The 27,547-nt window shown below is 42.1% G+C and overlaps 1 protein-coding gene across 5 annotated transcripts in view; it reads right to left on the bottom strand.

Moving 5' to 3' along the window:
• IL31RA (interleukin 31 receptor A) overlaps positions 1-25,027 on the bottom strand; it is a 28,455-nt gene extending 3,428 nt beyond the window's left edge. Inside the window, exons 1-13 of one of the 5 annotated variants that reach the window (XM_048503664.1) lie at positions 24,456-25,027; positions 21,136-21,221; positions 19,209-19,526; positions 18,457-18,574; positions 15,670-15,848; positions 14,493-14,626; positions 13,716-13,878; positions 11,333-11,415; positions 10,335-10,557; positions 6,659-6,838; positions 4,882-4,983; positions 3,249-3,395; positions 1,725-1,865 (exon numbers count right to left, since the gene is read on the bottom strand). In XM_048503664.1, the coding sequence (XP_048359621.1) occupies positions 1,725-1,865; positions 3,249-3,395; positions 4,882-4,983; positions 6,659-6,838; positions 10,335-10,557; positions 11,333-11,415; positions 13,716-13,878; positions 14,493-14,626; positions 15,670-15,848; positions 18,457-18,574; positions 19,209-19,526; positions 21,136-21,190 (1,843 nt within the window). In that variant the 5' untranslated portion in view covers positions 21,191-21,221; positions 24,456-25,027. Of the gene's footprint in view, positions 1-1,724; positions 1,866-3,248; positions 3,396-4,881; positions 4,984-6,658; positions 6,839-10,334; positions 10,558-11,332; positions 11,416-13,715; positions 13,879-14,492; positions 14,627-15,669; positions 15,849-18,456; positions 18,575-19,208; positions 19,527-21,135; positions 21,222-24,455 lie in introns of those variants that run through there. The other 4 variants (XM_048503665.1, XM_048503666.1, XM_048503668.1 and 1 more) reach the window with 4 other exon arrangements.
• Positions 25,028-27,547: the final 2,520 nt, after the last annotated feature.

Here is a 27,547-nt window from a genome sequence, read left to right as displayed (position 1 = left end):
TTTTTCTTGACCATATTTGCAGATGTGCTTTGTACTATCGTAGGTCTAATTCCTAACCAGGCCACAACGTATGGATGAACAGTTCCCCAGAATGATGTAGGGAGCTCCACTGAACTATGTGTATATGCACAAAGGCCAGTCATACCAAATTGTGCTGTGGCGAGAAGGACCAAAGAAACTCTTCAAACAGCCACAAATACATTGTGAGTGGTGGGACCGATGATTATAAAAATCTGCTGCCTGATCGCACCTAGCAAGCAGGATGCGATTTGAACTTATGTTTGAGGATCCTTAGTTGCATCCATGGAGGCAAAGTGGTATGGTATAGCCTGATCCCATCAGATCTCGGAAGCTAGGAAGTGTCAATACTTGGGAGAGAGATCATCAAGGAAGACTGCAAATCAACTTCGTTTCTCATTTGCCTGGAAAACCTTTTGCTGGCATCACCATAATTCATAGAATCATAGAGCTGGAAAAGACCGCAAGGGCCATCAAGTCCAACACCCTGCCATGCAGGAACACACAATCAAAGCACTCCTGACATATGATCATCCAGCCTCTGTTTAAAAACCTCCAAAGAAGGAGACTCCACCACTCTCCAAGGCAGTGAATTCCACTGTTGAACAGCCCTGACAGAAAGTTCTTCCTAATGTTTGTTTGTTTATTAAATTTATATCCCAATAGGGCTCAGGGTGGTGAACATCATAAGCAGATAGAACAGTGCATTATAAACAATACAGATATCTAGCCGAGCAGTTAAAAATTTACAAGAATAAAAGCAATAAATAAACAGATGGTGATAAAAACCTTAAAAGACACCCATGGGAGATCACGATGTTCCAGTCAGGCCGGCTGGCAGGATCTAAAAGCCTGGCGGAAGTCGGTCTTACAGGCCCTGTGGAACTCACCGATGTCCCACCAGGTGGGGGTCAGGGCCCTGATCTCAGATGGGAACTCATTCCACCAGGTGGGGGTCAGGACTGAAAAAGCCCTGGCCCTAGTAGCAGCCAGCCAGACCTGTCTAGGGGTGGGGACCTCCAGCAAATTACCCCCCCCCCCATGAATGGAGGGGTCTAGAGGGGCAATATGGGGAGAGGCGGTCCCGCAGGTATGTAGGTCCAAGACCGCTCACAGCCTTAAATGTCAACACATTTAAGTGGAATCTCTTTTCTTTCTCCTTGAATCCATTACTCCATGTCCTAGTCTCTGAGGCAGTAGAAAACAAGCTTGCTCCCTCTTTGACATGACATCCCTTCAAATATTTAAACTTAGCTATCATGTCCCCTTTTCAACCGTGACTTGATCCCATTTTACACATTCAACTGGGATGCCATTTTACACACACATTTTACACACAACTGTGACTTGATGCCATTTTAACACACACACAGTTGCAACTAACCAAATCATTCCAAACTGAGAGTAACCGAACAGTTCCCATTGTGCTTCTCAGAGATAAGGCTGCTTCAGAGGTAATAATATGTCGTAACTCTTAGCCAGAGGAATACCTGTGAGATCCTTCTTATAATATAAAATGCTAAATGAGCATCTGTGGAAATAGACATATGTTTCCTACTAATGTACATCAGCCAGAGAGATTTTTCACTCAGATTTAAGGTTCCATGCCTTTTGTTGTAACTCGCTATAAGAAACCAGCACTGCCTTCTCAGCACCCATTAAAAACAGTCCATAAAGAGAAAAACAAATTGTGCAGAGTAACATACTAAGTTGATTGGTGATGAAAGTGACAGCACTCCCGTTGGTTCCACCAGCAATAGTGCTTGCCATAATATGAGCTGTATATTTGACGTTGGCTTGCAAGAACTTTAGTCGATATTGTAGAAGACTAGCATTTACCGTCTTTCCTAAAAAGATAAAAATTTAGCAATAAATGTTAATCTCGTCCAAGACAGAGTAGAATTTACATACTGCTTTTAAAACTGACAAAACCCAGATAGACACCTTTGCTGCAAAGTTACCTTTATACCGCTAATGAACAACAGAGGGCAGCACATGCTGCATGTCAGAACTTTACAGGTACTTTGAGAATTGATGTTCTATTGGACAGACAATACAGGAGGAGGAGGAGGAGTTTGGATTTATATCCCCCCTTTCTCTCCTGTAGGAGACTCAAAGGGGCTTACAATCTCCTTGCCCTTCCCCCCTCACAACAAACACCTTGTGAGGTAGGTGGGGCTGAGAGAGCTCCGAGAAGCTGTGACTAGCCCAAGGTCACCCAGCTGGCATGTGTTGGAGTGTACAGGCTAATCTGAATTCCCCAGATAAGCCTCCACAGCTCAGGCGGCAGAGCTGGGAATCAAACCCAGTTCCTCCAGATTAGATACACGAGCTCTTAACCTCCTACACCACTGCTGCATGACCTAATGGCACCTACAGCATGACCTAATGGCAAACCCTAATGGCTAACCCTAACCCTAATGGCACTGTATGCCTCTATTGTAGCCTGATGCTAGTGAAAACTGTGCCTAGATTTGGGAATGGTGGAAACAAGATTATAATGGATGGAGAAGTGTGTTATATCTGTAATCCAAAACTTGATCTGAAGTTCAAAGTTGAAAAGATTGGAACCTTTTTCTATCTAAAGGTAGGTTGAAAGTGCTGAGAGAGCCATTTATCACATTTAAAAGACTGCTCTCACTCCAGCTGTGTTTATGGTGGTCATGTAATTTTAGGTCACAGAAGTACTGACTCAGTGAGAAAACTTATAAAAGACTGATTTAAAACTAATTGAATGTAACAAAAGTACTGAATGCTGTGAAATATGCATTAAGGCCAAATGTACTCTTCCTCATTATTCAAGGCAACAAGGATCAGGAGAAAAGGAAATAATAAAAAGTACACTCAGATCTTGGGTGTCTTCTGTTGGCGGGAACAAATACATGTTAACTTTTATTGATGCAGCAAGCAGATTTGCCCATGTGTATTTTCTCAGATCAAAAGATCAAGTATTTAATAAGTTCAAAGCTTATATGGCAGCTGTTGAAGACAAGCATGGAAGAGCTCCAGAAATTTTATTGTCAGATAATGGAACTGAATACGGTGCTAATAAATTCCAAAATGACCTAGAACAAGAAGGTATGCAGCACGCAAAATCAGTGATATACTCCCTTCCTCAAAATGGTCTAGCTAGAGTATCTTCTCAGGAACCACACACTGGAGTCAAAACATTCCTAACAGAATAGTGTTAGATGGCATCTGTATACGCTGTTTCATAAGTGCATACATACCTAGCTCTTTGCCACCTTCTGGTCTGTAGAATATAGTGTAGTTAATAATATCACCATTTGCGCTTGCTTTTTCTATTTCCTTCCACTTTATGGTAGCCTCGCTTTTATCGATATTCTCTACTTCTGCAGCAGGGCCATGTGAAGGACCTAAATCAACATTAAAAGCCCATATTAAAAAAAACCTTGAACTATTTTAACATGCCATTCCTTCACTAGGCAGTGGCACTAAATGCTTAGCTGTTATAACAAGACACCATTTCTATTAATCCACTGCAGTATAAATTAAACTGCTCCCATCTTTAGCCTACAGCAAGTCATCTAATGGCTATAGTCCAGTCAGTGCTGATGTGCAACCAACCCTCTCAATTTCTCAGATATGACCTCTTAACTAGAGATTTCACAAGTCAAACATGAGGTTTCAAGACATCTAAGGCAGAAGATCTACCACTGTGCTAGATCCTACCAAAGAAATAACTTCAAAGATAATTTGAAAACAGTACCTTCTATGGGGTGTTGTGTGGTTTCCAGGCTCTATGGCCGTGTTCTAGTACCATTTTCTCCTGACGTTTTGCCTGCATCTGTGGTTGGCATCTTCAGAGGATCTTCTGAAGATGCCAGCCACAGATGCTGGCGAAATGTCAGGAGAAAATGCTACTAGAACACGGCCATACAGCCCGGAAACCACACAACACCCCAGTGATTCTTCTTATTATTATTATTATTATTTATCATACTTATATAACCGCCCTCCCCCGGAGGCTGTGAAAGTCTTCGACAGTGCCTTTTATGTCAATGTGTACTTTCAAGTACAAACCAAGTGCTGGAGTTAATCACCCACCTACTCCGATTGGAAAAAAATTCCTTCTAGGCAATTCCTTCTAGATTGCCAGACCACAGCTATGTTCACTTCCTTTGCATACGTGTGAGTAAAGGTAGGGAGACTGAGAACACGTTTTCTTGAAGTGGCACATTTTTTACTTATTAGTTACAAAGGTGCATGAACAATATTAGACTTGGGGAGAAGCAGCAGGAGGGATCATAGAATAGTGGAAGTAACGGACTAAAAGGACTAAGCACTACTTTTTATATTACAGCTGCTTCCTGATTATTATATCTAATTCTGAACTAGCACCTAGAATGTAATTTTAAAATCCACATAGCGAAGCCGGATATAAAAAGGAGAGGGTCTACAAACCTGGGTTTGCAGAAAAAAATCTGAAATTAACTCCCCAAAATAATAGAAGCAACCTCTGCAGCTTCAATGGAGCACAGATTTCTGAAGACTGTGTTACTGAGATTTCATGAGGGAGAGCAGAAGGTGGGGGTGCAGATAAACATAAGTGGGTGCAGAGCTGCAGCGAGGGGGAACTGCGCTCGGGGCACACGTGTGCCCTGTGCCCTTGCCACGCCCCTGCCACGCCTTGCATTGGTGCACACCTGGTGCATCACCCCCATCCGTCCCCTTGGTGTTATGCCACTGGGTGGGTGGGTAGGAGAGAAGGAAGCAGGAAGAAAGAGAGGTTGGAGGGCTGCCAGAGGGAAAGAGAAAGTCATGTGGGTTGGGGGATATGAGGAAATTAGATGCTCTCGGCAAATCACAGGACTATCATAACCAATCACCACTCATACATACGTCCTTCCTCAAAATAAGTTGTTATAGAACTTGGAGCTTTTATTTCATCTTTGTACACAGGGTACACCGAGATGTTGTAACACTTATATTGTTCAAAGGCTCCTGGAAGGAAAAAAAATACGGATTATGTCTCGTTCAAGATTTGTAGCAATAACACTTAGCATACACACATTACATATTAAATATACTAATGCACACTTTTTGTTTTTGCTATCTTATCACAGCTGACTTATGGCAATCTTGTAGGGTTTTCAAGGTTTGCAATTGCCTGTCTGCAGGTCACAATCCTGGTATTCCTTGGAGATCTCCCATCCAAGTATTAGCCAAGGTCAGGGCTGAGAGTGTGTGATTGGTCCAAGGTCACCCAGCAAGCTTCCATGGCACAGATTGAGATTTGAACCTGGGTTTCCCAGATCCTAGTCTGACACCTTAACCACTACACCACACTGGCTCTCTATACATAAGCAGTATGCACTCAGATAGCAAAGAAAGACAGCACAACCAAACACCAGAATAATATCTTTGAACTCCATTAGGAGCTTCTGTTTATTTGATTGTCTGGAATGGCATCCCACATTTAAACACTCAGCTGCAGGCAGCCCAAGGCCAGCTACAGCAAGAAGGACCCTGTGGGAGCTTGCACCCAGGCCCAATGGATCCCAGGGGCATGACAACAGCGGAGGAGGTATGGTGGGCAGAGGCGTATCTAGGAGAAATGGAGCCCAGAGACAAAATCTGGATTTTCCACCTCCTTTCCTCTCCGCCCCCCGCCCCCCACCTCACAGGATCCCACGTCTACCACCTGGAGCTCGCATCGATGTCCAGGTCTACTGCTTGGAGCTGCAGCTGGCATCCAGGTCTACCGCTTGGAGCCACTGCTGGTGTCCAGGTCTACCGTCCGGAGCTGGTGCCGGTGCCTAGGTCTATGTGTGACTGGGGACATGGGTTATCCCATCTCCCTACAGGTGGTAGCCCCTGATGGTGGGACTTGCGGCAGGCCCAGAGGACAGGCAGTTCCACCAGGTCTTGAGCAGGCAGTTCCCCACCAGGCTTGAGCAGGCTGAAGGCAACCACCTTTCGACAAGCACCATCAACTCTGACTCCTGCCACTCTACAACTTTTAAACCCCACACTGGAAGGAGAGGAAGAAGCGAGGGGATGAACTTCCCCCAGGGAATCCTTCAAAAGGTGGGTACAGGAAGGAAGACTGCACTCCCTACACTGCAAATGTAGAGGATGGAAGCAGGCCAGAAAGAAAGGGAAGCAACTACCCCCCTCTCCCCGTGTCTAGGCCCATCTGAGGCCCTCCTGGAGATTGCCCACCCATGCTGCGGAAGGACCGGGCAAGTATCTTTCCCCCACTGTACTGAATAAAACATCAGTCGGTAACTGATTGTCCAACCAAAAGCAGCTGGTACAAATCAGAACTTCTGCACACCCTTTCAAAATGAGGTCAGGTTTTTCACACCACCCCAAAGTGCCAAGCCATATGCAAGCACCATATAAGCCCAGGGAAAATGTCATGGGCTTTGACCCTCCCTACTTCTTTTCGAAACCCTGAAAATAATTTCAAAAATTATGAAAATATTCTTGGTATATATTGGAAGCATGAAACTTTAATGCCTGCCCTACCTAGAAACTCAGTTTAATTTTCTTTTGAATCTTGATTCTCTGTTCCCTTTACCTACATGCCCTGCATGTTCAATAAACTCTTGGTAAAGTGACAGCAAATGAAATATTTCAAATCTTACAGATGTAACCAAAAACTAAGACTTACCTTTCTGAAATATCCAGCTGCTTGCATTTTTTACGTATTGCCATGATCTTTCAGATGCATTCGTTTCTAACACATCATACCATTCTATCACAAAGCTGTGTATATCTGGATCTGTTTTCCATTCCACAATCATCTGTTCATTTAAAGCAGAAGCATTCAGCATGACCACCCTCGGCTGGTCTGAGAACAGTAATTTGCAAAAGAAAAAAAAAACCAAGACTGTTGATTTTAACAGATGTCAGTATTATAAACTTGTGATTAATAACATTATCGAACTGTGATTCATATGGAAAGGCAGAAGGAGCCTGAAAGTGATATTACAATATTAAACTTTTTTTTGAGAAAAGTTATATGATAGTTGCCTACAGGGTAGAAGAAGACACAATCTTCTTCTTACGACTGCCAATGAGACATATCGTCTCATAAAGCAAAGACTTTTTGAACTGGACTTCCAGAAATTGATGGTACAAGCAAATAAAGCCTGCTCTCCAATCCATCTGCATATCTTGCCTTGTTTTCTCACTCCGGCTAACTATCTACACCTCCTACACGATCCTACTCTGAGACACACTGTCACCTTAGCCAGATGCAATGTTCTTTCTTCTACTCGACGGTACAACAGAGAGCACCATCTTCCATCCTCTGATAGATCTTGCACCTGCAACCCTGGTCTTGAGGAAACTGTCCATCATGTTCTACATTGCCCTTTATATGCAGCTGAGCAGGAAAAACTACTTAATCCTCTCATAACCAATCTAGGCAACACTACAGATGCTGTTAACACTTTGTTCTTGTTAGACAGCAATTCAACTGCTACTATTGAACCAACTGCTAGATTCTTGTGTGCTGTCATCACTGAACATTCCCAGATGCTTATTAGGCTCAACCTCAATTCAATTGTTTACTATTTTAGCTCTTATGATGCATGTTTTAACAGATCCTTTTTTGTGTGTTTTGTTTAAAAAGCCAATTTTTAACTTCCATTGTATAATTTATATATGCCATTAAAGGTTTCATTATCATTATCATAATCAGATGAGAAGTTTAGCATGCAGAAGTAAATACGCAATTAAAAGGGTCAGACTTCCTAACACAGTTCTTGCAAATAGAAATTGGAGGTCATGTGCAAAACAAGGAACTTGGAGTCTATTGTCACAGAAGACTGGGTGGGGAAGGGTTGTTCATTCATTTGTTTTGTTAGCCTTTAACTCGTCTCTCCACCCAAAGGATCCCAAAGTGGTCCCTTGTTAATTGGGATTTATTTGGTTTATACATTTGAAGTTTGATTATTTTGTGCATACGTTTGAAGATGAAGCCTGATTTGAGTGAAGGTGCTAAGGCTAGGCACTGACAACGTCGTTGCTTATGTATAGCCAGAAACAAAGAATCCTTTATTTATTTATGTTGTTTATAGTTCCCTTTTCCCACAGTGATCCAGGGCAGATTACACATAGTGAGTCAGCACATTCGACAAGATGGGACATTTAGTAACCAACTCATTAGGATTTTAGGAATCTGGAACCACCAGAAAGAACTGAAGTATAGAATAAGCATTCATATGATACATTAAGCGGTACAGAAATTATACAAATAGGATCCTAGCTACAATAAGCTATACACAATAGACAACAGTCCCTAGTTATTTATCTAAGCAAGTTTGTAATACCATTTTGTACAATGAAAATCTGCCAAGAAAAGCCCTCTTGAATATGTTCTAGCAGCATTCTCTCCTGACGTTTTGCCTGCATCTTCAGAAGATGCCAGCCACAGATGCAGGCGAAACGTCAGCAGAGAATGCTGCTAGAACACGGCCATACAGCCCGGAAACCACACAGCACCCCAGTGATTCCGGCCGTGAAAAGCCTTCGACAATACCCTCTTGAATAGTTCAGTTTTGCAGAGTTTGTGGAAACTACGTAACATTGCAAAAAGATGGTGTGTGGAAAGTATGAAAAAAAAATTAAAACCTACTGCACCACTGCTACAGGAAATAATATCTAAGACAAACCAATAAAATGCTATTTTAATAAAATATCATAACATATAAAGTGACAGATCATTTATTGTACAGTGTATTTTAAATTATTTGCAGAAGCATTATACTTATAATTATCATATATGAGACAAATTATACTATTAACTTATTTTTTAAAATAATAAATGCTTGAATTGAATAATCCCCATAATGGGCAAGCCACAGTAATTTGTCGCTGACAAAACAGGAGATTACCGAACACCTCTCTCTCTTCTGAAGATTTAAGGACTATAATTGTATCTCTCTCCTGGAAAGTACATTCTTGATTCCCTTGTGCACTAGGCCTGTACATATAAGAACTGTCCTGGAAAGTGGTCTGAGACATATGTTTTAATGTGTGTATGTACTTTGCTTTATATGTGGGGTGTTGTCCCTTTTGGATACAGTTTGAAATGACTTTGCACTTGTTCACTTTATGTTATGATTGTTGAGGCTGACCAGAAGGATGCTCCTTGGGTATGGTAGTTTGAGGAGAAGCCTTGGGCCGCTTCCGCATGACCACAATGGGGGTTGGGTCGGGGTCATGTACGCTGACCCAACCCCACCCCTCCGGGACCGTCCCCCAAACGCCTTACTGTGTCCTCCGGCCTCCGGCGCGTCACACAGGCCAGGGGACACGCCCCCCCTGCCCTGTGCGACAGTTCGGAAGTCACAGGGCAGGGGAGGCGTGTCCTCTGGCCTGCGCGACGCGCCGGAGGCCGGAAGACAAGGTAAGGCGTTTGGGAAAGGGGAGGGGGAATGGCGCCTTCCAGCTGCTGCCGTTCGCACGGCAGCGGCTGGAAGCTGCTGTTTCCCAAAAACCTCGCTGGGGAAGTGAGGTCGGGAAATAGCGGCTTTGTGCCGCTGGGGAGGCGCGAGGGCAGCGCGGCTGCTATGCAGCTGCGCCCCCCATGCGAACAGCTCCCTGGGGACGGCATTTTTGCCGTCCCCAGGGCGCTGTTAAAGGCCCGTGCAGAAAGGGCCTTAGTCTCCCCAGCTATCTGCCTTGCCTATCAGTGCTCTGAGTTCTGGGTTCTGGACTGTGAAAGTGGCAACAGCTGTAAGCTCAAAAAGTCCATGAAGAAATACTGGGGGATATTGTGCCTGTGAAATATTCACAGTCATGTTTTATTATATATACAACCAAAAGGGGGTGGGGTTAGTAATAACCCCAAGGTTATCACACTGTGAAACTGCAGTCCTTGATATTAGATGGGAACATAAAAATACAATTGATAGACAATACAAAATACAAAAATTCAGTCACATTACGACAATATACAATATCCAACAGTATTCTGTATCTCAAAGATCTAAGTGTCACTCCTATATAATATTTTTGACATTTGCATACTAGGCATGTTGTAAATTGTGTGGCATGTTGTAAATCGTTTAAGTTACCATATTTTCTTAGTTATAGAATGTTCAATGTTATCAGCGTTTAAAGAAATTTTACATACACCATAATGATCACAACTGTGATGTCCGTTTACATATAAATCCCTCGCATTATAAGATATAAAATCAGACAATCAAAGTTTGTTTTAAATTTTTAGTGCGTCTAAATCCAATCTCAGGCCTGGAAACTGTGAGTTGCACATCTTAATGGCGAAGATCTACAGTACTAGATGAAAGGGACACATATTGACCACATTAACTCACCCTGGCTTTCTTCAGAACATGAAGGAATTGTCAAAACAGCCTCTGGGGAATCTCCAGCTGCATTATAAGCAATAACACTAATCAGATAGGCTTCCTCCGTTAACTGGACAGTGACCAACTTGTTAGTAGTGTTCTCTGCACATGCTTGGGAACGGTTGCTTTGTGTGAAGCATCTGATTCTGTAACCTTTTATTATTCCTAAAGATTCATTCTCTTTAAGTTGCTGTTTGAAAACAAACAAAAAACACATGGGAGCAATTAAAAAGCATAGACTTCAGAATAGTAAGTAATCAGAGTGAACACACACCAGTTGAGATGAAAGAATTTCTTCAGCTTGTTTACTTCAGAATTATATATATCCAACAACCATTAACAAAATGAAATCCATGTGTTGTAGCAGAGTGTTGGACAAGGATCTGGGAAACCCAGCTGTGGAATAATTTTGTTTTTAAAAAATCTACACAGTATTCCACTTTAGAGAGATGGAATTTTAAATGGAAGACATCAAGCATCAATGAACTTGTATGGCCTATGTATTTCCCACCTTTGTCAAAAACAAACAAAAACATGTATCACAGTGTGTAACAGACTCCCCTCTGTGATACACTTCTGAAGATGCCTGCCACAGATGCAGGCAAAACGTTTGGAACAAGATCCACCAGACCACGGCCACACAGCCCGGAAAACCTACCAGAACCAAAAACATGTATTCTCTGTTTCTGTCACTTTTTACTGGGGATGTGTTCTGGAAAAATTGTTTATATAAACACCTCTTGAGAGGCAAAGAATTCTTAAATTGGCCAACCGGCTTGTTTTCAAAAACAAATGATAACACAAAATCCATTCAGACACCACACCAATCACATTCTCAGGGTTTGCCTTTTGTAACCCAGTGAATTTCCAACATGAGAACAATACCAATTTTTCAATAAATAATACTGAGGTAAATCTACTAAAAAAAAAACCCATAGTCAAAATTTGTCATTTGGCATTTTTACCTTCCAGAAAAGATGAATCTGTCGGGATCCATTGGGCTGGCATTTTCCAAGCACTCTCCACAAGTCCACTTCTTTTGAGGGAGCTGTCAAGAAAACAGAATTTAAAAAATAAAGATGAAAGCAATTAAAAAGCAGAGACTTCAGAATACTGCCCTGCCAAGATGAGTGCAACTATGCCACCACTGTACTTATACCCCAAGTAGAATTATCTTATGTTATAAGCTACAACAAATTTCCTTTTTAGGCACACTTAAGAGTCTTGCTAACTCCCTTAGGTACTTAATAGCCAGGTCATCAAACACCATTTCAGGAAAAAAATTAAAGGAGGTAGTTGTGGACAACTATAACACATGCGAGGGAGAAGCTTGCCTCTGGCAGACTTTGAAAACATTTAATTGCAGCCTGCTACTTGCCAGAATGAAAATTATACTTTCCTGACTACACTAAGTACTTTGAAAACGTCTTTCATTACACATGCGCTTCTTCTTCGCCCGTGCTGCAGCTTTAGAAACCAGCTCCAGAAAATGGGTTATTTAATTTTTTCCTGAATGTAAAATTCCTGTATATTGTTATACTGTATTGGAGAAGTAAGCTCAATATTATGGTCATCTTTGAAGGCCCTGCTTCATGTGCGCCTGCCTTCTTAGGTTGCGGGAAGGGGGGCGGGGGAAGCAGGCAAGGAGCAGGCCTTCTGTTAGGATTTTACAAGTGCCAGCTTCATTCAGCAAAGTAAGAGTTAATTGTTGAAATCAACTAGAATTATTGAAATCAACTAGAATCGCATGAGTTTCTGGAAAGATCTCTCAGACACGCAGGCTCATATAGACTGCACAGAGACCCAGACTGAGCACTTGCGTAGATAGAGTTTGTTGTTTAGTGTAACTTCATTTGTTATCTAGCACAGTTCTATAAAACAACTGCCTTGAAACTCTGCTATATATTTACTCTAATAATTCATTGCAATACAACACCTTCTGAGTCATCACACCAAAACTCTGGAACTCCCTCCCTCCCATTCTGTTGCTGTCTCCTGCCAGTGGGTAAAGAGTTTTTAGTTTCATTTTTCATTTCCTCAGTGATCCCTCTTTCCTAACCAACATATGTATTTCTGGGACTGGAGCACCTTCCCTATGAGGAGAGGCTGCAGCGTTTGGGACTCTTTAGTTTGGAGAGGAGACGGCTGAGGGGGGATATGTTTGAAGTCTATAAAATTAGGCATGGGCTAGAAAATGTTGACAGAGAGAAATTTTTCTCTCTTTCTCACAATACTAGAACCAGGGGGCATTCATTGAAAATGCTGGGGGGAAGAATTAGAACTAATAAAAGGAAACACTTCTTCACGCAACGTGTGATTGGTGTTTGGAATATGCTGCCACAGGAGGTGGTGATGGCCACCAACCTGGATAGCTTTAAAAGGGGCTTGGACAGATTTATGGAGGAGAAGTCGATTTATGGCTACCAATCTTGATCCTCTTTGATCTGAGATTGCAAATGCCTTAACAGACCAGGTGCTCGGGAGCAACAGCCGCAGAAGGCCATTGCTTTCACATCCTACATGTGAGCTCCCAAAGGCACCTGGTGGGCCACTGCGAGTAGCAGAGAGCTGGACTAGATGGACTCTGGTCTGATCCAGCTGGCTTGTTCTTATGTTCTTATGTTCTTATGTTCTTATTTCAGCTGTTTTATATGTGTTTTAACTCTGCTTTTTAAAAAGTTTTTTTTTAATTATGTACGTTTGGGAGGGATGTTAATGCAATTTTATCAAGTGTTTTATCATGTAATTGGTAGCTACTTTATAAGGGCAGAAAAGTGGGATAATTCCATCTCATTGTCTTTTCTGAGTCTGTCAAGTCTACATCTATTTGTCTTTTGTTTCTAGTTGTCCACATGTTTCTTCCTGGGGTATTTTTCTCCTTTGAAAATGTAGCTTGCCTTCTCTGGTTTTAATTGCTTACTTGGCAATTGTGATGAGGAGATATCTTTGTTTTCTAATATTTGTTTTCTTTGTTTTCTAATATTTTCCCACCACTGCTGCAGCCTGCCCTTCTTTCTTTTCTGTTATTTGCCACACACAGAGAACAGTCTACTCTGTGCTTTTCCCTCACCACAGACACTTAACTAAGAAACACTTGATTTTAAAGTGTTACGTAAAAATGATGTGAAAGCTATTCTTTTTATGGCCTTTTCCATATAATGTAGTATATTGCTGTTCTGTTGTTATGGAGTAACACAATGAATAAACTGTTGGTGTGTTAATCTTCATTTGTCTTGGACTTCTTGAAATATTACATATATAAAACCCAATGTTAATCTGGATTCAATTTAACTGAAGATAAAAACCATCTGCTAATTTTAAAACATATCAGCTGCAATTTTTTTTTGCCTTCTTCCTCTGTTATTCCTTTCTGCTCTCTGCTCCATTCGCTCCAGAACCTTGATCCATGAACAATGCACCGAATGGCAACAGCATATTCTGTAAAACTCCACAGATTGGTGAGATTAAAATCATTTTGCAGAGAAATGTTACTGACAATGTGGGTGTCTTTCTGAAAATGGGAAAAGGAACACTGTTTCAGAGCACAGCAAAAATGTCACGTGAACACAAAGAGAATGGATGTTTCATAGTGAATCAGAACAGCAGTCTTTCACAGCACTGACTAGCAGGCCCTTTTAACTGTTAGGGATTGAATCTGGGAGCTTCTGCATGCAAAAGTAGGGTTGTCAACCAGGTGGTAGCTAGAAATTTCCCACCTTTACAAATTATTTCTAGATGACAGAATTCAGTTCACCTGGAGAAAATGGCTGCTTTGGAAGGGGGACTCTATGGCATTATATGCCATTTAAGTCCCTCCCCTCCTTAACTGCCATTGGTTTTTTTATTATGCTCTGCACATGCCCAGGCACTGTTCATAAAAACTACTTTATAGGCAGCATGAGTTAGTCTTTGCCTCTGGGTTTCTTCCTTCTGTTACTAGCTTATGTAGCTAGGGTATCAAGGCATCAAGCGGGGAATCAGCAAGGTTATTTGACATTCCCTAGGCAGAAATATCAGTGTTTCAAATCATGTTTTAACACAGAATTGACTCACAGAAGTCACACTTATCATGCCAACTAGATTCTGAAATCGAGAAAAATACCACCTAAGTAAGATACAACTCACCAAGTCATTTTGCATTAAATTTCTGTATCGTATCTGGCATTTGCTTTCCTCCATATCTCCTCCCCAGGAAACTGTTAGCATTTTCTTCACTCCTGGAATTTTTTTCACTTTAACAGGAGGGGGGTCAAGCTTCACTGGAATACAGAAACAGATTTCTCATACTTCTCAATAATAAGCTTCTCAATAATACACTGTGTCCAATACTCTAATAGGTACAGCAGGAAAGACTCTCGTTTTGTGGTATGCAGGTAGATAAGGTAGGCCCATGATCCTGTAGAATCTCAAGAACCACCGGAGACACCCTTACACCAACAAAAAGGATGAACTATGCAGTTAGTTTTGTCATGAATAGATCCTCTTGTACACAATCCAAGAATTATAGCAGGATTAAACATTTAAGAACTGCCTCCCCACAACCTTAAGACCAGTAAAGAACCAAGTGAATACAACAAGCAGATGCATCAACAGTTCTATTATAATCCCTCCTTCCTGTAGCATCCAAGTTAAACTGGAGTTAATCAACTTCCTCAACAAAGCACACAGAAAAAAATACCACAGTGGGTAACTGGTTAAATCTCTCATAGAGTCCTAGAAACTGATCAAAATTGCTTAACTATGCTGTATTTGAGGCATTAACTGAGCATTCTCTCAGCAATGTGGAAACTCCCATAGCTATGCATTTTCTTTACTCATAAGTCATGCTTTCCTAGTTTACATGTCACTGGACATTAGGAAGAAATGTTTTACAATAGTACATCAGTGGGTTAAGCTACCTAGGCCCTAGGAATTGGTGAGTTCCTCCTCTCTGGCAGTCTTTAAGCAGTGGTTGGACAAACGCATGTTAGGGATGCGTAAGAGTGCCGACTCTTTAATTCTGTGAAAGGGAGTGAGCAGGAAAGTATAATTGGCCGTGTATCACTAGAGCTGCATCTTGGAGGGCAGAGGACTTCTGCAGGTAAATGTTATTAATGGAAGGGGAAGAGGAGAAATGGCCAATTAATAATTAAAGTGGTTTAAAGTGCTCTTATGATTTTTGCCTCACAATTTTTTTATCACAAATAAATTCCTGCTGGAGTTCTTCTTTTACAAAAGCTAGGCTTAGAGTATGTCTGTCCAAATGTACAAATTCTGTCTATTTCTTACACCAATATTTGAAATAGTTTATTTTATAACTCACATATTTCTTCTGATCTTTGTGGAATACATGATGACTCTGCTTTCCCCAATCGATTTTCTAATTTCAGTTGGATACAAAACTCAGGATAGAATATTTTAGTTGAGAAATTCCACAATCTTGAACTATTCTTGCTTCTCCATGTGTAATTTAAAAACTGGTCTTTCAAATCTGGGTGTTTGCTGAAAAAGATTACGTCAACAAACATTCTCTGTGGGATAAAAGTGCTCAACAAGTTTAAAGACGCTAGGCTAGCCAGTGAAACTTCTTTCAGATTCAAAAGAAACAGAAAAGAATAAAGCAAGATGAGCATCAATGTATCTAGTCTTCAACAGGGCCCCCCATATGTGGATACTTGAATCCATATATTAACAGCATGAACAGATAAAACAGATCTTTGTACAAACACAAGAAAAGCTCAATTTGTAGAAAAATATGAAATCTTAAAAGGAATAAACATTGGTAGTTTTTAAAAAAACCAAAATAACAGAGGCAACAACCATATCATTAAGAAATAGATGTTCTCTGAGATTTCAGTTGCTAAGAAACCACAACAATATTGCCAGCCTCCAAGCCTTTTTTTGTCAGTTAGTCAGGGGACAGAATGGAGGAATCCTTAACAGGGCTATTTCTGCCCTCCCAGTCCAGCTCTGCTCCCCTTCCTCCTGACCTGGAAAAAGGACTCGTTGGGGTCAGGTACAGCAACAACCACTGAGCATCCTGCTACTATGCAATTTGTTTTGACTTTTTTTTGAGTCACAGTGATTAGAGGGCTTGTTTTAATCAGCAATGTAACATTCAGTGAATTCCACTGATCAATAAAAAGCAATAAAATCCTAAATATAATTAACCTACAATAGGCACACCAGCAAATTGTCTATTTCAATAGCTTTTTATAGAATTAAAATCCAAACTTCATTTTTACCCTGCCTTGGGGGTTCAATTTGCATGGAAAAATGGAACATGAATATTCCACATGAATAATATTGAGAACATATCAAAATCTGATCCAAACAAGCTATACCAGCAGTACTCAAACACTAACAATACAAGGATTTCCATTAGATTCCATTAGGGCAACAAGGATGATTGAGGGATTGGAGCACCTTCCTTATGAGGAGAGGCTGCAGCATTTGGGACTCTTTAGTTTGGAGAGGAGACGTCTGAGGGGGGATATGATTGAAGTCTATAAAATTATGCATGGGGTAGAAAATGTTGACAGAGAGAAATTTTTCTCTCTTTCTCACAATACTAGAACCAGGGGGCATTGGGGGCATACATTCAATCCACTTTCAATGCACTTTGCAACTGGGTTTTACTATGTGAAATGGCAAGATCCACTTGCAAATAATTGTAAAAGTGGATGGAAAGTGAATTATTCTGCATGTGCGAAAGTGCCCTTAGTATACAGCAATTTGTACCAAGTTCCCTCCTCTCCCAGTGTTATTTATAGTCACAGTTTTGCTCTAAGAAACCTTACAGCCCAATCCAGATCCCTCAGGTGGCCAGGACGGCACCACTGCTGCACTGCCGTACTGCCTCCAGATGGCTTCCAGGTGGTGCAGGGAGGCAGACAAAAGAAAAATGTCCACTGCCTAGAAGTCCTCCATAGGGCAGCATTGTTCTCAGCCTTAAAGACCAGGTGGGAGCTGACTAAAGTCGGCTCCACCCTGGGGAATACCCCACCTCGCCCCCCACCAGCATCCAATCAGATGCCAGTGTTGGTCTGCAGTGGGCCTAACCTCTGGGTTGTGCTGCTGTAGAGTTGAGAAGTGCCCAGCCGCCATTGCCTTCGCCCTCCCCACTGGCAGGAGTGCCCCTTGAGCCAGCAAACAGGTCAGTACCACCCTCCATTGATCCCACAATTCAATCAGCCCCCCCCATCTTGAATTGCACTGTAAGGCATTTGCAGTGCCATCCCCAAAAAAGTGTCAACCCCCTGATAGCACTGGCTTCTGAATCTATCCAACAAATAATGCACTGAAGTTTTAACAACAGAACCTCATGTATCAGTAACAAGGTATTTATTATAATTACTAACTCAATTAGCCAGTGACCAAGAAAGTTTAATCCCAAGAGCAATTCATACAAGTCATTTATATGCAGCTCTGTCCGCGCCCTACGGGACCTTAATGAATTCCGCAGGGCCTGCAAGACTGAGTTGTTCCGCCGGGCCTTTGGAGTGTCCAGTCGCTGATTAGGGCGCCCCCCTTTACTCATTTACTTTTACCATTCTTTTGTTTACATCTACGCTACCCTCCTAAGGAGGAGTCCGGCCGTTCCCTCCTTTTGGGGAGGCTTTTTAATAAATTGGGTTATGGGACGCCTGTTATTGTTGTATTGACCGCTGTTTTAATGGTTTTAATGGATTTTAACACATGTAATAATTGTTTATTTTGTTATAAACTGTATATATGTTGATGTCATTGTACACCGCCCAGAGCCCCTAGGGGATGGGGCGGTCTACAAATCTAAACAATAAATAAATAAATAAAAATAACATTTATTTGCATGGGGAAATATAACATATGACTATGAAACTGTACATTTCCAAACCAATTCTGAAACCTTAGCCCTATTTGCATTTTGGATTGGATGTCTTATGCTATCTGATTGATTTTTTGCATATATTTTGTAATCCATCTTCAGTCTTAGTAAGACAGGTGGGCTATAAATGAAGTAAAGAAATAATAAATACAATTGGAATTCCGGGACTGCCCACTGAGTATGTCACTACCTGATTTCAGTCGTTATTTTGTAAATCATAATAACTAACCAGCTAGCACTTACCTTCCAATAATTGTGTAGTTTGTTTCAATGTTCGTATCTTTTTCAAAAGTCCAACTGCAAGTAATATTTTGGCCCCCATAATTAATGCAAGAAATATTTTCAGGTCTCTGTGGTGGAACTATAATCAAAAGAACAAGAAAGAGAGTGGATCTTTCAGGCATTAATTTGAATGTAGTATTTCTCTCTTTCTCACAATACTAAAACCAGGGGGCATACATTGAAAATGCTGGGGGTAAGAATTAAAACTAATAAAAGGAAACAATTCTTCAAGCAACACGTGATTGGTGTTTGGAATATGCTGCCACAGGAGGTGGTGATGGCCACTAACCTAGATAGCTTTAAAAGTGGCTTGGACAGATTTATGGAGATGTTGATTTATGGCTACCAATCTTGATCCTCCTTGATCTGAGATTGCAAATGCCTTAGCAGACCAGGTGCTCAGGAGCAGCAGCAGCAGAAGGCCATTGCTTTCACATCCTGCATGTGAGCTCCCAAAGGCACCTGGTGGGCCACTGCAAGTAGCAGAGTGCTGGACTAGATGGACTCTGGTCTGATCCAGCAGGCTCTTTCTTATGTTCTTATAACAGAGAATGTATGGATGGCATCATATGAATTATATGGAATTGTTTAAACCTATAATCATCACTCCCACCTCATTCCACTGTACATACATTTTGTTAAATATTCATAAATAACAATATTTAACTGCTTATTAGACTTATCTCTAATTCAAAATATTTAAGCTTACTTACATCCTGATTTAACTTCAGTGTGAGCCAGAAGTTGCTTTTCGACTGGAAAGTCAACATAGCATTTCACGTTAGCCTCTCCGTAAGTGAAATTATGAATAACAACTCCAGCGACAGAGTCATTGACAATTATATAGTTTTCCTTTGGAATCCTATTCCCATTTATTGTCCAGATTATATGGCTGGCATTTTTATAGGGATACAGCTTTTTGCCAAGACTACAGAAAAGTTCCAGGTGTGAGCCTCTTTCAGTTATGGGGGACAAAGGAAACATACGATGATGGTTCACATCTCCATCTATTAAAAGAAAATCACCTGAGACTGGAAACATTTAGAGTAAAAACAAACACACATGCACCAGTGATGCAGATCAGTTAAATCTGTGTGCCCCTGGTTCCGCTCCTTCCCCATTAAAGACTTATTATCAGCCAAATATCCTGCCTTTCTTTTGGAATGAACATGAGTTCTCAATGTAATTCCCAGTTACTGCATTTTGCAAAACACTGTTATCATGAAAATGCTTAGGATTAATGTAGACTAATGTAGCTGAATCAGTTTTCCTGTTTGTTTGAACACACACATTTGAATACATGAAGCTGCTGCCTTCTACTGAGTCACAGCGTTGGTCTGTTAAAGTCAGTATTTAGAGATGGAAATACCTGGAGATGTGAGGATAGAGCCAGATAGGGTGAGGTTAAGAGAGGGGAGGGGCCTCGGCAGTGTATAATGCCATATAGTCCGCCTTCCAAAGCAGCCATTTTCTCTCAGAGAAGTGGAATGAATGTATGAAATAAATAGTACTCTGGAGATCAGCTATAACTCTAGGAAATCTCCAGCCCCTACTTGGAATTTGGCAACTCTATCAGTATTGTCTGGTCTAACTGGCAGCAGTTCTCCAGGCTCTCAGATGGATGTCATTCCCACAGGGGCGTACCATCTATGGGGACATGGGGTATCCCATGTCCCCGGGCACATGCCATTTGATCATGGGGGGGTGCCGGGTGCCAGCACAGTGCCTTGGCTGACATTCAGCAGCTCCCTCCACCCTGGGGTGCTGCTCACCAGCCAACCTGCTGCCACAGCACCCACCTGGGCCACCTACCACCGAGCCCTGACCTCCCCGGCCACCCTGCTGGCTGCCATAAGTGGGGTGTGGGGGGCAGAGGAAGCCGGACGGAGGGGAGAGGAAGTGAGCCGGACATGCCCTGGGCACCATTTCTGCCTGGTATGCCTCTACTTTCCCTACTTGCCTGGTATGCCTTTACTTTCCCTACTTTAAATAAACTACTACTTGATCCCTTTATCAGGAGATGCTGAGGACTGAGACTGGGACCTTCTGTATGCAAAGTTGAGGTTCTACAACTGAGTGACAGCCCCTCCCCCAGATAATTCACAAACCACCTGCAGTAATGAGTAATGTAACACATAAGCTGCAGTTCACAGATTTTATACTTCCTGTAATTTGTGTTGTACTTTATAAAGCCTACACAGTGATTGAAAATGCTATTTTGGCTATCAGTGGGATCTCTATTGCACATTACACTGTTCATGCATATTGACTGGCTACTGAATGTGAAGATATGGGTGAAGAATCAAACCTGAGAAAACATCACCACTCTTTCATTATATGCATTATGGACATATTACCTAATTAAGTAGTCTGTTCTGCGTCTACTTTTAGGCCCTCTTAGCTGTATTTCTCAAGCTCCCATAAAACTCCCCATTCATTCAAATACAAGTGAAATTGCCTCTCTTCTGTCCCCAGAAAGGACAAGATTCAGTTGAGATAAATAAATTAGAAAGTTTTAAACTCATACATTGCTTTTCAGGAGACATAAACACTAGATTTACAGACTATGAGCGACAATACTTTTTCTTCAGCTTAGAATTCCACCTTAGTACTACTAAATGTAGAAATGGTTCGACTTACCTGCTAAACAGAATTTGCAAAGCACTGTTAAGGTCCAAACCAAAGTGTATAGCATTTTAATTAGAATTTTGGGTAGGCAGCAAACACTGAAACAAAGTTAAGATATTTTTTAAAAGAAGAGTATAGTCATATCCGAAGAGTGAAAATTCACTTCATGCATTTGATGAAATGGATTCTAACCAAGAAAACTGAAATTACAATACATCTTTTTTTTAATGGTGGCACAAGCATCCCTGTCAATTTTATCACACACATTGAGATGGCTATTAGACTTCCTCTCTTCTGTTTGTACTCTTTTTTTGCCAAGACTGCACTAGAGCTTCGACCGAGAGTTTGTTTTCAGCAGATGCTGAGTTCTGGAAGAAAAATACATCTAGGTATCCACAGAAAGCCTTTCCAGAAACACTGAAAAGCTGCGATCTTTTTTTCTCATTCAGTTTAATAATTCAATAGTGTACTTAAAGATGCAGAGGAAGCAACTGGGTAATTGAATTATATTTTAATCCCTCTATAAAAATTAGGATAGATTATACGATCTGTATCTTTCATAAAATAAGAGGCTTGCTGGATCACATCAGAGATTTCTCTAGTCCTGCGGTGGCGAACCTTTGGCACTCTAGATGTTATGGACAATTCCCATCAGCCCCTGCCAGCATGGCAAATTGGCCATGCTGGGAGGGGTTGATGGGAATTGTAGTCCATAACATCTGGAGTGCCAAAGGTTCGCCACCATGGCTCTAGTCCAATGTTCTATTCCCAATGGGGGCCAGCTAGAAACTTCTAGGAATCCTACCAACAGGGTATAAAGGCAACAGCTACTCCACACAGATGCAACCAGTAGTTAGCACTCAGGAGTATGATCCCTCTGAACCCAGAGATTCTGTTTGCTTGGCATAAATAATGACCAGTTGTAAAACTGTCCACCTACAGGATGACATACAATGTAGAGTTGTGGTTAAGAGCAGCAGACTCTAGAATCTGGAGAATCAGGAGAACTGGGTTTCTTTTCCCCACTCCTTCACATGAAGCCTGCTGGGTTGCCTCAGGTCAGTCACAGGTTCTTAGAATTCCCACCTACCTCACAAGGTGTCTGTTGTAGGGACAGGATGGAATTGGGATTGTCAGCTGCTTTGAGACTCCTTGAGGTAGAAAAAAGTGCAGTACAAAAACCTACTCTTCGTCATTAATCTATCTGGTTTTTTAAAGTATCCTAAACTAGTGGATGTCACCCTTGTAGTTTATTCAAAATATCAATTATGCAGTGAAAGATATAGTACTTCCTTTTGGCTGTCGATTTCGATTTCGAATACCTTTAATGGCATATAGATTGTTTAAGATTAGCTTAGCAAGATAATAACAGCCTTTACAACTTTACAATTTCTGACGAGTTAAAATAACACCATTTAAAAATTTAGCCACCGCTTCCAACAGCTCGTAGTTGTGGCTGTTTAAAAGATATATAACCTTCTGTTTATCTGTAATGCCTTCACTTCCATGCAGGAAGGGGATTATGTGCTTCTTCCTACCTATCTCATAAAAGGGACAAACCTTTTGGCTGTCTTGAACCTACTTGCAATCAAATTCTGTTAGGAATTACCTTTGTGGCAGATGGGCGGTGTGCCCTCTCTGTTTTCACATTGACAGTTTCCAAGGAGCACAGGGACAGAAGAGTTATTCTGTAAGGCTATTTGTCAATTGTAACAGCTTCTTCAGATAAGCCTCCACAGCTCAGGCGGCAGAGCAGGGAATCAAACCCGGTGAGTGGCGTACCTAGGCAAACTGGAGCCCTGGGCAAAACCTGAGTTTGATCCCCCCCCCCCCCCATGGGCAGCCACCCTCTCCCACTGTGACCAAACAATGATTTTTTTTCCACCAGGTCGTTTCAAAGTCACCATCACATTATAGAACATGCCCCAACTCACAAATCTGAACACAGCAATGGGCCATGCCCACAACAGAATGTGTAGTCCCCATCTTCTATTAGCTCCCATTGGAAACAATGGGGGATGGGGCACCCCCTTTGGGAGTCCATAGCTTTGGACCCCCTGGATCAAACTTCACAATACCTGGGTGGTATCAGTAAGAGACTCTCCTGATGATACCTGCCACGTTTGGTGAAGTTTTGTTCAAGGGGTCCAAAGTTATGGACCCTCAAAGGTGTTGCCCCATCTCCAATTAGCTTCCATTGGAAACAATGGGGATGGGGTACCCCCTTTGGGAGTCCATAACTTTGGACTCCCTGAACCAAACCTCGCCAAACCTGGGTGATAGCATCAGGAGAGTCTCCAGAAACATCCCTGAAATTATGGTGCTGCTAGCCTAACAACTGCGCCCCCTGCAGGCCAGAAACGGAAAAAACACTGAAAATACAAAAAATCCTACAAACGAACATGCATTTTTGGCGCCCACCACAAGGTGGCGCCCTGGGCAACTGCCCACTTTGCCTAATGGGAGGAACGCCCTGGTTCCCCCAGATTAGAATGCGCCTGCTCTTAACCACTATGTCACTGCTGTTCCTACGCCATTGCTGGAGACCTTTGGGTGGATCCAAGCTACTCTTTCTCAGTCTAGCTTACCTCACAGTAATATTATAAGGATAAAACAGGTGGCGAGGGCTTTCATATTATTCTCCGATATCTTGAAGGAAGGGGAGAACAAAAATGTAATGGAATTTTAAAAGGGTAGAAGGAATAACGTAATAAATTTAGCCATGCATGCATTTTTGACAGTTGACTGCAAATCCTCTCAGTCTTCAAAGATACATGAAATATAATCTCTGATGCAATATTTCTCAGCAACAGGTCCAATGCTCAGATTAACTATCACTTCAGTGAATCACTTACATTATTAGAAGGCATGAGTCACTGGAAAAGACAATAACATTAGGAAAAGTAGAAGGAGCAGGAGCAGGAAAAGAGGAAGACCAACATGAAATGGATTTATAATAAAGGCAGCCATAGCCCTCAGTTTGCAAGACCTCAGCAAGGCTGAGGATGATAGGATGTTTTGGAGGACAGTGATTCATACAGTTGCCATGAATTGGAAGCAACTTGATGGCACTTAACACACAAACTGCACATGAGCAGGGGTTGGCCCTTTCTTTTCCTTTTGCGAACTGTAAAAAAACCACAAGGAACAACTTTTCAATATTCACTGAGGGGGCAAGGGCAAGCCTGCCTGAGATGGTTCCCCACCACACACCCCCACCCAGTTCCTGAGGAAGCAACAGTCAATTTCATCATCCCAATAGAGGCAGTTCTCAAATTCAACTGAGAGACATCCACACGACTCAAGCAGACAAACGTTAACTTAAGCCTCACCTGTGAAAACGTCCTGAGAAGATGTAAGTTCTTGGAAACGTTCTTTGAAGATCTGAGCCAGGTAAGTAAAGTACTGTTACTGAAACTGATTCCGTTTGCTCATACTGCGATAAAGACTCACGCCAGATCGGAATGGTGCGCCCATACAAATCCGCTCAAGGGACAGGAGCCTGAAGTCCTTGAAGGGGTCCAACCCCCCCCCCCCCTACTGCGATGGAGGATTAATCCTGCTGCTGTTGGAGAAAAGTTCTGCAAACTACAGAGAACGGTTCCAAGACGCCGAGAACATCCCTAGGATTGAGAGTGAATTTAGTCATGCTGCAAACCGAGCCCCATTTCTATTTGGAGGCATGCTGGGGGAAAGAGAGGAATCTCCCGGGGGGAGCAAACGGGAGGAAACATCTTGTTCCGAAGACAAATTGCTCTCCCGAGGCAGCCCTCGACGAGCAAGAAGCAAAAACGAAACCCGGGCATCGGGAGGCCGGGAAGGGCAGGAAGCTGGAATCAATTAAGCCGCTTTCGAGTGGCGCCCTCGGAGAAGTCCATGAGCCAGAGGGACCACAGTGAGTCAACTTCACAGCATACGGAGTGCCTCGACTCAGCAACACCCCCGGATGGAGACGAGAATCTGAGAGTCTCTTCCAGCCTTGCCTTGTTGCAGCCTTGTCAGAGCTCCCCCTCCACGCGCTCTCCAGGGGACCCAACAGGCTGAGAAGCCGCGCCTTCCCCGTTGCAACACTGCTGGCTCCTTGGCCCGGGATCCCGCCCAGCGCCCTCCTTTGCTTCACTGCCTGAGCCTTGAGGCCCAGGCTGGTTTCCTCTTTCCTTGTCATTATTACGCAGGGGTTTACTCCAGCCTGGGTGATAAGCGTAGTGGACATGACTCTTATTGCTATACTGGTTCTGGCGGGTTTTCCGGACTGTGTGGCCGTGGTCTGGTGGATCTTGTGCCTAACGTTTCGCCTGCATCTGTGGCTGGCATCTGTGGCTGGCCTGCATCTGTGGCTGGCATCACAGAGGGAAGTCTGTTACACACTCTGTGATACGCCTCTGAAGATGCCAGCCGCAGATACAGGCAAAACGATAGGCACAAGATCCACCAGACCACGGCCACACAGCCCGGCAAACCCACCAGAACCAACTAACTGATTATTTCCCATGCACATCTTTGAAGCCCCACATGGAAACAGGGCAGCACCTCAGAGTGTTTGGCTGTGGGCCTGTGGCTGGGATCATGTGCAGCAGATCACCTCTGAAAATATGCATATACAGAATTACCACTGCCAAATGACCATAAACCTGTCACACATCTGGCATTCAAGAAATCCTCAGACCTTGGCTTAAAAAAAAATTAATCGCTGGTTGTGATCTGCCTTGAAGATGTTACTCAAACAATTCTGTCTCTAAATCCAGTGTTGTAAGAGTGGATTACCCATTTTATTGTCACCTTTTGATTACCCATTAAAATTGTTGCCTTTCTATCTGGTAAACTGTGGGCAATTCAAGCATTCACCTCTCCTGGAGGCAGCACAAATAAGGTAGGAGACTCACTATATCCGTTCATCAGGGCCATTACACACAGAGAGAAATAGAGAGATCTGACAGGTTCAGAAAGCTGTTAATGTTGGTTCAATAGGATTACAAACATACAGGTATTTAAACAAAAGAGTCTACTTATGGCAGAAATACTAAAATACTTTAGAAACTATGATGGGAAATTGCAGTAACTTCCCAAACTCAGTATTTCCCCCCTAGGGAGCTAGCTGCCATGTTGACAGATTTCAAAGCAGGACTGAGACACAATCTGTGTGACAATGGCAACAGAGGTCAAGAAGAAACAATTGTACAAGATAATGTGTAAAAAGAGGAAACCTGGGCCTTCGGCAGTAAAACACTATTAGTATAAAGCTACACTGATAATTTCAAAGTGAAATGGCTTAGCTATGGCAAATGCTCACCCCAAGTCTTTCTGTGGAAGCAGACAAAATTCCAGTGAATTCTGGCTCAATATAACTACTAAATAATCATACAAATCATGTGCTTTCAGAGAATATGACCATTTCCTCACTTTCCCAAGAATTCCAGTGAAGAGCAGATACTTTGCATGCCTGTTCGACTCCTGACATTTCCTGTGGAAGGATTTCAGGGAAAAGATCTCAGCATGCAACCTGCCATCAGAATAGACAACAGTGAGCTTTACCAACAGTCTGATTCAGCGTAAAACAGCTTGCCACATCAACTAATTGGGATCAGTGGAGGATACACCAGCAGTCTGCCTGTTGCTTCATAAAAGCCCAGTCACATGTTGTCACTGACCAGTACAGAATCTGTTTGTACATCACTGAAAAGGTGACCAAATGCTACAAATGGGTAATTCACTATTGGTGTAACAATACAATTTGAAACAATCACAAGGGTTGTATGAAGTAAATTCATACTAGTGTATGTCTACATGGGTGTAAGGGGGGAGGCTCATGTGCTAATTCAGCATACCCTGTACCATACTGTTCCTCAGATCCTGCCACTTGGGGCCATCAAAAAAAGACAGTGAAATTGGCAATGAATTGGTTGCAATCCATCCATCTGTGCAATTAAGCAAGAACATCTAATGTGCAAGATCTGTTGTACCAAGGTTGTTCTTTCCAGTGGGATCTGCTCAGAAAATCTCACAGTACTATAGACTGTAAACATTTGCTACAGTGAAATAATCCAAATTATCTATAACAATTACTATAATATTTTAATCTCTGTTTTATGGTTGTTTTTCAGCCATGTCTTTCTGTTTCTATTGGTGAGGAAATCAGTGGTTTACGTCCCCTTTTTTTCAAGAAGCAGGACATGTACTCGTATCTTAGCATTGAGAGATTCCTGTAAAAATCACAAGTGACGAAATATGTTTTGAAGAGCTAAACAAGAGATAAACTGCTTATTTCAGAGAACTCTTTTCAAGGTAATTGCACCCAAGCACTCTATAGATCAATAACAATTGTATCAAACATGTACAGTTGTTTGCAAAACTGATGCATAATGGGATGTCAGAAGCAATTACTAACCAAATTTAAGACCACTTTACAGCCCATTACACTGCATAC

This window comes from Sphaerodactylus townsendi, linkage group LG07, assembly GCF_021028975.2.
Source record: "Sphaerodactylus townsendi isolate TG3544 linkage group LG07, MPM_Stown_v2.3, whole genome shotgun sequence".
NCBI classification, from domain to species: Eukaryota; Metazoa; Chordata; class Lepidosauria; order Squamata; family Sphaerodactylidae; genus Sphaerodactylus; species Sphaerodactylus townsendi.
This window is presented reverse-complemented; position numbering and strand designations above follow the sequence as displayed.